The sequence below is a fragment of the Acanthopagrus latus genome, chromosome 7, assembly GCF_904848185.1.
Source record: "Acanthopagrus latus isolate v.2019 chromosome 7, fAcaLat1.1, whole genome shotgun sequence".
In the NCBI taxonomy this organism is placed as follows: domain Eukaryota; kingdom Metazoa; phylum Chordata; class Actinopteri; order Spariformes; family Sparidae; genus Acanthopagrus; species Acanthopagrus latus.
In genome coordinates, this window is record NC_051045.1 from 25,360,641 (window position 1) to 25,372,515 (window position 11,875).

General features: G+C 46.5%; 1 protein-coding gene across 2 annotated transcripts; it reads right to left on the reverse strand.

Annotated features, from left to right (window-relative positions):
* Window positions 1-735: 735 nt before the first annotated feature.
* On the reverse strand, window positions 736-11,485 carry klf15 (Kruppel-like factor 15). 2 transcript variants are annotated; one of them, XM_037105541.1, is made up of 3 exons: window positions 11,263-11,485; window positions 7,913-9,505; window positions 787-955 (listed from the first exon to the last, which is right to left on the reverse strand). In XM_037105541.1, the coding sequence occupies exons 2-3, from the start codon at window positions 9,397-9,399 to the stop codon at window positions 787-789; spliced, it is 1,656 nt and encodes a 551-aa protein (XP_036961436.1). In that variant the 5' UTR covers window positions 9,400-9,505; window positions 11,263-11,485. The 2 variants fall into 2 exon arrangements, with proteins under 2 accessions (XP_036961437.1, XP_036961436.1); XM_037105542.1 differs by lacking the exon at window positions 11,263-11,485 and having other exon boundaries at window positions 736-955; window positions 7,913-9,399.
* Between the last annotated feature and the right edge of the window lie 390 nt (window positions 11,486-11,875).

Genomic DNA, 11,875 nt, shown 5'->3' on the forward strand with positions numbered 1-11,875 from the left:
TTCTACAGTGTTTTTTTTTCTTTTTTTTTTTTTTTTCCTGTAACAAGACTCAAAGGCAACAAAGACACTAATTCAAAGCTAAAGGAATGTCGATGCATCCGTTATTCTGCCGTCTATCGAGAAAGAATCAAACCGAGGCCCCGATAGTTCCCAGCGTCGACTGAGCTCAAATTAAATTCAAGCCATTAAGCAACGCGGTTTCTGTTGGTATTACTTTTTAAACATTTGGCTCTAGGAAGGTTAAAAAAAAATGTTTTTTTTGTTAAATAGTAGCAGACCCCTTAGTGATGAAACTGTTTTTGATAAGGCGTTTTTTTTTTCTTTACTCCAACAATAACAACTTACCTCAAAGTGTAAAAAATACTCTGAATAGCAAATTTCTTCAAATTAGATCAGCTTAAAGATTCGACTGAGACACAAAAAAAAGAAAAAAAAAAAAAAAAAAGTCGTAATATACAAGAAGCTTATTCCACCTGTGAGGGTGTTGTGTCAAGTAACAGTTTTCTGCTTTAGTTCAGTTTTTTTACAGTCTTTTCCTCACCACCCAATAAATTATCACAGTACCATGAATGTACGTCACGCGTACATATTTGAACATAAACACACACGCAAAGCTCAAGAGTCCTGCACGGACTCCTTTAAAAGGTGTTTGGACTTTAACCCCCCCGGACACCCACCCCCCCTCCCTTCCTCTGTCCTTCGTCACACACAAATGCAGGAACACGGGCCCCCTCCTGCCCCCCCTTTCCCGCTCAACGTCAGTCTGTCAAAGTGGGGTCAGAGGAGTCAGTTTGCAGAGCGTCCTGTCCTGCTGCTTCGTGGAAAGCGGTGGACTTTGAGGTGTTTCGACAGGTGATCGCTGCGGGCGAACTTCTTCTCGCAGACGATGCACTGGTACGGCTTCACTCCGGAGTGGGAGCGCCGGTGTCGGGACAGCTCGTCGGACCGGGAGAACCTGGAGAGAAAGGGGGAGAGCCAGGGATGTGATTACTGTACTTCCCCCCGCTCAGTATAATAATCTAATCCCGGCTGTCAGTCAACAGTCGGTAATGAGAAACACTGAGGCTTTACAATGATAAATCTGGAAATGCTCCAGCCTCTCCACTTCTGTGCGTGAACCGACAATCTGTACGTGTGCAGCACCTCCCTTGTAAAGATAATGAATGCCGTCATGCTTCAAGCTGCTAAATAGCATTAAAGCCATGTCAAGCTGTTTAATATGAGGGGTAATCTGAGATGTGTGACACTACACATGTGTATTGCCCTGGGTCTACTCTATGAAATTAAAGAGCCATCCCATATTTAGCTCAGCACACGAGCGCTGCAGATCCAAGCTCCGTCTATTCCTGGCCTGCTCCGCTCTTGTCTCTATGAGCTCCGGCCAGAATGGGTATCGTATCAGTGAAGGGTTAAGTGGACGATACAGTTCCTGTTGTAAATGCGTGCGCGCCTGTGTAGATCCTTGTGTGTATCTGTATATATTAGCAAAGCTGTTAAGATCAGATTAATTTATAACACAGACTGATTTCCCGGCGCACTTCCAGTAGCGGCGGCGGCAGGCTGCAGGCATGAAGGCGATAATTCACAGAGATGTATAAACATCACTCACAGTTATTTCAAAGCATTTCCACTCCAGACGTGGATTACACAAGCGGCCTATTCATCATTTTAATGGCCCCGTTATAAAAAGAAGATAACTGGCAAGAGCTTAACATAGCATCTGAAAAGCTACGATCCTCGCGAACGAACACGTGAGGGCTGTTTGGTGCGGACGTCTTCTTAACCTGCATCTCTTCCGATGAATCACAACTTGGCCTACTGTCAGACAGCCACGGACTATCTGGCGCATGGACGATGACGGTTCCACTCTCACACTTATAGGCGATGATCTCATCACGCGAGCTCAGAACACTCAAACTACTGCAGATAATCAGTCGTTTATACCCCCTTCAGACAGAAAAAAAAACACCCACCAACATCTGGCTTAGGTCTCACATGTGAATGGGTACAGTCGGCATTGAAACCCCCACCCCCATCAAATGACTTGGCAGCAGTCACAGGTGTTGAGCGGCCTCAGCTCGGAGCGGCAGTGAAACACAACACCTGGGTGGGCACCTTATTTTTGTCCCCGTTTCGGGCACGGTGCTGTGATGGGGCACGGAGTTAAGGACGCAGGCTTGTTTATACGTTTCTACCAGTCTCTGCTCATGCAGCGCTCCAACGTCATTCAGTCAGCGCTGAGTTCGACAGAGAGACTGAGGTAAAAGATATCAAAACTGTAGCCACCGTTGCACTAGTCGAGCCTCGCGTGCCCGATAAACACCGTGCATGCGCACCTCTCTGCAGAGACGAGAAAGAAGCAAGATGCCTCACTCCTTAGCAAACTGCATCAGCGCTTACGAACAAAATCAGCAATGTGCACTCTGATGAGATTTGTCCTGCTGCTTTCAACTGTTTACTGTTTTACAGTTCATGATGACGAGCTGGACACACGAGAAAAAACTGAGATAAAAAAATAATAATGCGAGCAAACCAAAACTGCCTTGATAAGAAATGAAAAAAAGAAATGACCTCACACGTCTCTTTACGCTCTGTTCTTGTCCGCTCCGTACCACTATGTGACTGTACATTTGATCGTTATGGTAATCTGTAAGTGAGACACGTTTCACCCTAAAGCTGTGCTCTCGTCTTCAAGCTGGGGCACGACACAAACCACGTTCATGCTATTCTACTGACTGAAACTGGGCCTGAGCCCAAATATAACACGGTGCACTGGGGAAGATCTTTCAACGGAACATGCATTAAGGACTTATGCAAATAGACAACCTGATTGTCTTGGGGGGGGGGGAAGAGACTGATCATGTGCCAGTTCGCCTTTTCTTTCTCAAACTCATGCCCTCTCTTGCTGTACTAAAGCCCTTCCTCTATTTCTTCACTCCTCCCTCTCCCAATCTGGCATGTGTCAGGTTTCTCAGCTCCATACGTTCCGGGGACGAGGGGGTCGAGGTCACCGAGTTTACAGGGGTGGAGGGCACTTGTGTCGAAAACTCGAGGACTTTTTTTTTTTGCACCTTGAGTCTTTCGGGTTGGCTTGGCGTGGTTGCAGCGCCAACACATAGCGTACATATTAGCGTGGGCGCTTGTGGGAAAGACGTATGCAGGCTTTGTTCTAGCTTGTCGCTACACTCTGGGCTGCAGCCAACAGAGCGCTGTAAAAACAGCTGAGGAAGGTGGAGCGGTTAGGCTGGTTACACACCTGGAAAATTACTGTAACACAGATACTGGTGAGCACATGTACTGTACAGAGCGTTACTGTTCATCTGTGATCTTTATTTTCATTGTGTCTTTTCATCTAGCTTATCCTGACAGCTCAAAAGCCCTTTGTGTCTCCCGTCAGCGTGTTTATGAGCGGCTCAATTTCAACTCTGCGCAAGCAGAAGGGGAAAATATATTAATGCATGACAGCACTAATCAGTGACAGAAGTTTGCCTCCTACATGAAAAGCTATATACATAAAGCATAAAACCTCTTTTGACAGGTTTCATAAAATGGATTTTTTTTTTTCAAACACACAAATCTGGATTTGATCCCTGAAGTTGTTCTCTAGCAGCGCACTAAACCTCGCTAGCTCCACCAACGCTGTTCTGTAGATGACCCCAACCACCGTGAACCCCCCGCAGAGGAAGGAAGCTGGTATGTAACATATCACAACTGACAGATAGTAAAGTTTGTCCTAGGGGATGGGTACTGTTCACATTTGAACACATGGAACTCGGTGCCGGTCCCCAACGGTACCTTTTGTTGGTACTTTACTCTCTCTGTGATAACATTTTTCGTTATAGGCCATGCGTTATTATTATTTTTTATGTTAAAGGGAGTAAGAATATTTTTGTCACCAGGTCCACACCAAATGTTAAGGGGTGTGTTCTTGGCCAAGACCCATCCTCCATCTACGTTTCATCAAAATTCATTAATTAGTTTTTGTGTAATCCTGCTGACAATGTCATCCTCAGTCTTATCCAAAGAAGAAGGAAGAACGGCCATTTTTGTCCTGCTGTTGTTGTTAAAATGATCTCATATAAGCATGGAAATCATATACTATAGGTTTCATTCCAAGATTCAGGGCATACAAATAAACATACTGCTCTAGTAATGGCACTAAATAGCATGCTGATAAGGACTTTCAGACTTGCTGATTTTTGGCTAACGTGAGTAAAAATGCTAAGCTAACATCAACTAAGACAGTAAAAGAAGTCCAGTCACATCCACCAATGACTTCTTCAACTTGTATCTAATTACACATAGATCTGGATAAAGTTGGCTATGCCTCGCCAGTCATGTAGGAGGCTCTAACTCTCTGTGAATGAGCGCAACGTCGGCTGCAGCTTATACGGGGCCTGGATTTGAGGTTTTCAAATGCAGTACACTCATCAGCTTTAAGACAGAGCAGGTTTTTACTCAGGTTAGAATGGTCAGTTTTGTATTTTTTGCATTACAAATACATTCAGTAATGATAAAGTGCCCTCTAGGGTGCCCTTACAGTGAACAAAACATGGCGAAGTGCCCTCTCTTCACTATAAATACACCAGGACTTTGTGAGCGTTGGTTCCCCACCGCACACAGCTGGTGCAGTGGCCTCTTTATTGTTTTCCCGTGCCGGCCCCTCAAACATCTTGAGTCCGACACCGCTGAGTACCCGACCCTCACTGGTTCCCTCTCGTTGCCTGTCAATTAAGTTCCAGCACTAAATCACGGCGCGACGGCCGGTCACCACCCTACAGCATTGTTTTGTCGTGACCATGAACGCATCAGCTGACAAGGACAACACGCCAATGCCCCGATGACAGATGTCGAGTACACACACGTCACAGTGTTATTACAGCAAACTGTTTGGGTTTGAGCCATCGAACACCGAGTCTCCATGCAGGTGCGAGCTTAAAATACTGCGTAACCGTGTGTGTTTATGTGTGTTGCCCGCATGTGTACCTTTAAGTGTTTACATGTGACTTTGACCATGCATTCAGATCTGTACATGAGCATAAAGTAGATGCCAGGGAGACAGAGGGGGGGGGGGGGGGTGAGCCCGGTCCAAAAAAGCTTTGAACAAGAAAACAGTTTGGCAGAGACAGATATATAACCTTGAGACCAGCCAATGAAATAGCACTCCTCTGTACTTCAGAGGAGGCCGGCACATGGATCTACTCTGAAGTTACCGAGGGTTTGAGGTACCTGACTCCCCAGCTCACCTCCATTTCCTGTCCAAAAGGGAGAGGAGCAGGAAAATGGGCAACTGTATAATACAGTATACTGCTGCTGTCATGCACAGACAGCTCAAGTGTAGTTTTAGGAGGACTGGGGGTATCGTGCATGGTCCCCAGTTGGGACGGCGAATGTTTGAAGTTACCTGAGTTAGGTAGACTTTTTAAAACGCTAAAAGCCAAATTAAAGGAGTAGTCCTACATTTTGGACAGGGCTGCAACTAATTAGTATTTTCATTATCTTTGATTGTTAAAAAGTACTTATCACAAATTCCCTGAGCCCGAAATGACATCTTAAAAAACACCCCAAATTCTTCATTTATCATCATAAATAACAAAGAAAAGCAGCAAAACCTTTTTAAGTTTTATTGTGTTTCCCAGGTAGCAAAAATGTGCCAGACACCCTCATCCGAGCTGTGTCGGCTCCGCACTTTGGCCGGTTCTGGTTTATTGTGGCCATTGTGTATTACCTGCCTGTTGCTCAGATCTGGCAAACAGGAGTGGGCCTTCCAAGCGCGGTCATTCCACACGGCATTTAGGCCACATGAACGTGTCTGATGAGGGCCAGATCTGGGCTGCAACACTTTTTTTTTGCGATAGGACAAAAAAGCTTAGAGAGCTTGTTGAACGTGGCGAACTGACGGCTCACACACATCTCCCAACTGGCCAGCTCGAGCGAGACGGGGCAGTCGCAGCCTGCTCTTTCTGGTTTCTGCGATCTAACCAGCCCCAGCTTTAACACATTAATCCTTCATCTGACATGTGAAGAAAAGCACACTGGCCTCAAGCCAGCCAGGCTGTAATGACACAACTTTTTGTTCCTCCGGTATAATTTGATATTACATAATATGCTTCTAAATACTTGGATGTATGCCCAGACATAAAGCATACTGTGGAAAAAAAAACAAAACAAAACAAAAAAAAGACGTTGGATATGGAGGATTTGAAATAGCTGCAGGTGCAGTGCAGCCTCCTCGCAGCGTGTGATGTTAGAGGGAGACTGATACAGCGTGGGCCGGAACTGTCTGCTGAGCTGAGCCAAACTTATCTGATCAGCTCTTTCTCATACACACATTTGCATTACTTTCCTGACCTAAACCTAATAGAGGTTCTCACCTCCTCCCTATACTTAAATCCATGCCATGATTCAACTATAAGCATGATGCTTGCCCTGGTTTAACCCAGCATCCGCCCATATGTGGAAAGAAGAACTGTACACACACACACACACACACATGCAAGACTCTCTATGCAGTGTTGAGCAATAGCTGTATGTATAGAGGTGGTATCCACTGAACAACAGGTCGAAAGTTGGCATCTGCACTTTGGACAGAAAAGTTTAAATGAGGATTTTTTTTTTTTTTTTTTGGTTGTTTTTATTTAAATAAAAGCAATAATTAAAGAAATCCAATTACTTATTCTGAAACGGTGTCAAAATTAGAGAATTGAGAGCCATGTCTGAAGTGAAGACTTTGAACTTGATTCTGCAATAATCCAGTGTATCTCTACTGCATTAATGCGTGCGTGTGCGTGAAGTGCTTGCAGACAGTGAGCAAACAAGTGGAATAACTGGCAGGGGGCAAAGTCTGCGCACAGACAACTTCAAAAGGCACTCTATCTAATCTACAACTTACCATGGTACAAAAATACAGATAGTGGGGACACACAGCCAGCATGTGGAAGAGGACAAATTATAACCCTCTTAAAAAGACTTCTTGAATGTAGTTTGCCTGAGGATGAGCCGTTTCCCCTTCCCCTCCCATCCATAAACACTAAACTGAGCCTCCTGTATCATCTCGTCGTATATTTATCACATATTTATGCCCTCATAAAACCTTTCTCTGTCCTGTAAAACAATACCACGGTCCTTTTAAACACAGCTGTGACATCAAAGCCAACCTCTGGAATAACTGTAGACTCGTTTGACACCATGTTTCTGCCCTTTAAAAGGAGTGTAACATACAAACAATAGCACCTGATGAAATACAATTTGCGCTTTACTAAAAAAGCGTCACAATCTGTTCTTGTCAGTACTAACCCTGCACCAAAGCACCTTCATTGCTGTTCTTACAGTAACATGACAAAGTAATGAGCATCTCGTCCAAGTCTACACACATTTGGAAAAGTCAATCATCAATGGCTATCTTCAAGTGTCTGCATATGAGACCGCAGCGGAAGTTGATAACACTTGTTCCTCTAATCTCTGTGGTGTAGACAGACCACAGATAGGAGATACAAGACTTGGCACTCCAAGAACACAACATATAGATTTGGCCGCACCATCAATCTATTCACTCATTTCCATTTGCTGATGCAACCTGTTCTAGGTTGGTGAACAAGTCTGGAGGCAACAAGAAGATACACAACGATCAGCCGTGTTCTGCTGGGTAACTTTGTGTCCCAGCATTCATGCGGATGCCACTTGTCACGCACCACCAACCCAAAACGCCGTTGCTGACCAAGTAGACCCCTCATTGCAACGGCCCTCAGCATGTGACGAGGCGTGCAAGGCATCCACCTGGCCTCCAAATTTCCCAGATCCCAATCAGATCGAGCATCAGTGGGACGTGCCTTTCAAAGTTGTGGCTGATCGTGTGGCTGATCTTATTCTAATATTTTGCTTGATGTATATGACAACACTTGGTTCTGCTCACCTCCATCCACAGCCGGGCCATGTGCAGGCGAAGGGCTTCTCCCCCGTGTGCCTCCTCAGGTGGGCTTTAAGGTGGCTGCTCTTGGTGTACATCTTATTACAGCCGGGAAAAGAGCACTTGTGCATTTTAATAAGGTCTGCTACTGCACTCTTCTGGTACCTCTGACCTCCAGCGAGGACCCCTGCTGCTGAACCTGCACCTAACACACCTTCCCCGAGCCCAATTGGTTTTGCAGCGATGGGAACCGGCGCGATCCGGACAAATTTGGACGAAGCAACGCTTCCATTCTTGCATGAGCCGGCAACGTTTGCCGGGGAAAGCAGTTGAGGCACCAAGGCAAAGGTCTGCCCCTGGATGTTGACCAGGAGTTGGGCGATTTTGATATCCGATGGAGCCTGGGTTGGCTGGGATTCGGTTGTCTGGGTTTGGGTTTTCTGGGCGACAGCATCTGATATGGCACTAGGGTTGGGTTCTTGTTTGATCTGAATGGGCTGGATCTGTAGGATGACAGGCACACTGGGTGTAGCGCTGGTAGCTTCTGATGAGGCTGGCAGTGAACCACAGTCCTCTTGTTTGATTGCATCAACTCCACTACTCGTAGGGCTCGAACTAGTTATGCAACTCATATCCACTGATGGCAAGCTGTCCATGTCAGAAGCACATGGTGTGTGTTTGGTCTCTGTGTAGGAGGAGAGTGGAGAATTAGCCACAGGCACAGTCTGATCTGAGTTCGGCGACACCGAGACGTGATCTCCAGCTATTGTCCTTGAACTTTCCGCTTCAGCATCCTCTGACGTTGTTGACATCCCCTCGTCGCTCCCCTCATCTTCTTTCCGCATCGCCACCACCATGTTCTCCTCCAGGAACTCCTCTATCTCCTCCAGGGTGGGCTGAAAGAGAAACGCTGCAGGATCCTGCATCTCGTCCAGGAAGACAGGGAACTCGTAACAGTCCTCTCTGGCCTGCTGGTGTAGGAGACTCAGCCGCTGCTCTCGCTTGGACTCCCAGGCCAGGCCCATGGGTAAGAGTGGGGCAGGTGAGGAGGAGGAAGGGGATGGGGAGGATAGGGATAGAGAGGAAGATAAGGGAGAAGAATGACAGCTGCTGCTGGCATTGGTGAGGGAGGCCTGTGAGAGGAGGAGGTCCAGCAGGCTGTCCTGACTCTCTCCTGAGGAGCTGCAGCTCCCACTGCTCCTGCTGCTCCTGCTTTCATAGCTTGAGTCGAGAACGTGCCGTAACGTCGGCGAGGAGGACTCAGGGCTGGAGCAGAGGGAGGAACGTGGGCTTGAGGAGTCGCTGAGGTCGTCCTCAGAGAGGCGAGGGGAGGACGAGAGCGTCACCCCTTGGTAGGGGTGGTGGTGGCAATGGTAGATGCATGCGTCAGTTACCATGATGCCTGGCGACACACCACCATTGGCGTAGTCAGACCCCGGAGAGCCGGTATAATACAGGAAGGTCTCCTCACCAAGCGGCAAGTGATCCACCATTCCTGTGCGGAAGACTGAATGAAGCCGGATTCTGCTGTGCTCTGGAGATCAAGCTGTTCCGCTGGAGATCGGCCGATTGTTAATGAAAAACCTCTTATTTTTCTTCCTGCAAAAGACAGAACAAGTGCATTCATCAGTTAGGACAATGGAAGAAAACTGCACTTGAATTGGACTGCACAACAGCCAGTGTTTTTGTATAAGAAGATAGTGACCATCCTATGTCACCTGCTTTGACTGTACTTGGTTGAGTTAAATTTTGATTGAATCCAACTGTATAGTTAACAAATATGTGTTAAACAAAACCAGCTGGACAACACAGTAACACATTGCATCGCTGTGGCTCGAGGTTAATGTTTTAAAAGAGAATGCCTCGAGTTTACACTGTATCAAAAATAAGTAAACCAGCAGACCGACTGAAAATGATTATTATGATCTCTCTGCACTACCTGCTGCTTGTTCAAGGGGTCTGCAGCTGATGGCACTTCAAAAGGAAAGTCAACCAGTGGAAAGGAAGTGGAATTTGAAGACTGTGAGCATGTGCGCGCGCGTGTGTGTGTGTGTGTGTGTGGACGCTGCAGCTGCTGGTTCACACTTCACGCTGACCATGTGGAATCAGGGGTTCCCATTTCTCACCACGTCTAACATTAAAGCCACATGGGCCCGCAGTCATTCCATGATGCGTTTTCTCTTCCATTTCTCTGACCTGACATCAATTTTAAAGACATGCTTGAAGGCATTACAATGAAAAAAAAAAAAAAAATACAAAGTTCATCTAAAAGCTGACGTCAGTGTCAGTGGTATTTCATTTCAGTCCTTCAGTCCAAGAACAGCAGATTTCAATGGGGTGATGAGTGAAGGATTTAGAGTCTATTTTTATCCACCAAACAGCCCACAAACAATGCGCCACAGCTACATTTACACGGATTATAAAAAAAAAAAAAAAAAAAAAAAAAGCCAGATATTATCAAACGGCCTTTATGCAATGAGTGGCTCATGACGATTAAGCTTGACACTAAAGTCAACTTTAAAACCCTTAAAAAGGCTGCATGCGCGCTGCAGGAGAGGCTGAAAACAAAACAAAAAAAAGATTGTGCGCCCTCTCCTGTAAATCCTTAACAGCAGCCGTTTTTCCAGAGTGAAGTCTACTGAATGCATCGCTGCCTCACTTGACAATCACAGGCCTTTAAAGGTGATTGTTCCTCTGCTGTTGAGTCCTGCCTAAAGTTGGTTGTGTAATTATTGACCTCACCCCCCATAATTCGACTCAGATATGGTGGCTAATATGATAAGATCATATGACATGAGGCAGGGGGTCTGCCGCTGCGCACAGGCGACACCTCATGGAAAAAAAAGAAGTTTGGGACGAGAGTTTGGAACACTTTGGCATGGCCGAGTCTTAAGTCATTTGCCCGATGGTAACCCTGCGAGACATCAGAGAGGCTTTGACAGCGTGATGTCTCCTGGTGCTCACCACGCTGCAAGAATAATCAGTTATGGGGGTTAACTGCGGATTCATGGCATGTTTAACTGTGGCAGCATATCACAGAAAACACACAGAGCTTTACGCGATATAAAGGATTTAAAGAAGAATTTCAAAATGTTTTTTTTTCTTCTTTTTTTTATTGTAGTGGCTGCAGCTCAATGCATGAAACAAACAGTCCTGAGTCTAAACTCGCATGTGTGGCGCGGCACAGACACCAAACGCGTCTCCATTCACTCGGCGGAGCCACGCGTCCTGCCCCTCTGCGCTCCACTACGACGGACAGAAAACACGCGCGCTCAAATAAACAAACACATAAACACTTTTTTTTTTTTCAGCCCACTGTTAAATCACAGCAGCGTGTCCGCCTCCCGCGCACTCACCTGCAAACGCGAGGAATCCACAAATTCCGCTCCTCCGCGCCGAGCGCTCTTTCCTTCAAAGTTGCTGTCAGTGCGTAATAGTGCGTAATGGCAATATAACTCCACGACACGGTCTTTGCATAGCTGGACGCATCCACACGCCGTCTCCCTCTCTCTCACTCTCTCTCTCTCTCTCTCCTCTCTCTCTCTTTCTCACACACACGCGCGCGCACACATGCACACACTATCGCTCTCTCTCCCTGTGGTTGTTCGCTTAGCTGTCACATGATCGGAGCTGGGTATGTTATACCCGTCAAATTAGGGGGTCGGCTCATGAAGGCTCGCCTGCTCGGCGCGCCGCAATTGGCTCCCGGTAGAGAGAGGCCGGCCTCGGGGTTTGGCTTGGCGTCAATGGAGAGTGTGTGTGTGTGTGTGAGTGTGTGTGTGTGAGTGAGTGAGTGAGTGAAAGCAGATCATAAAATCACCATCATATCCCTACAGTAACTACAGAGGACTGAGATAGGTCATACAGGTCTTGCCTGTTGTTTTGTCCCAACCCAGATGTTTGTCCTTCTATAATCCCCCCATTAGTGTTTCCAGTGAGTGTGTTGTGTGTGTTTTGTGTGAATCACTC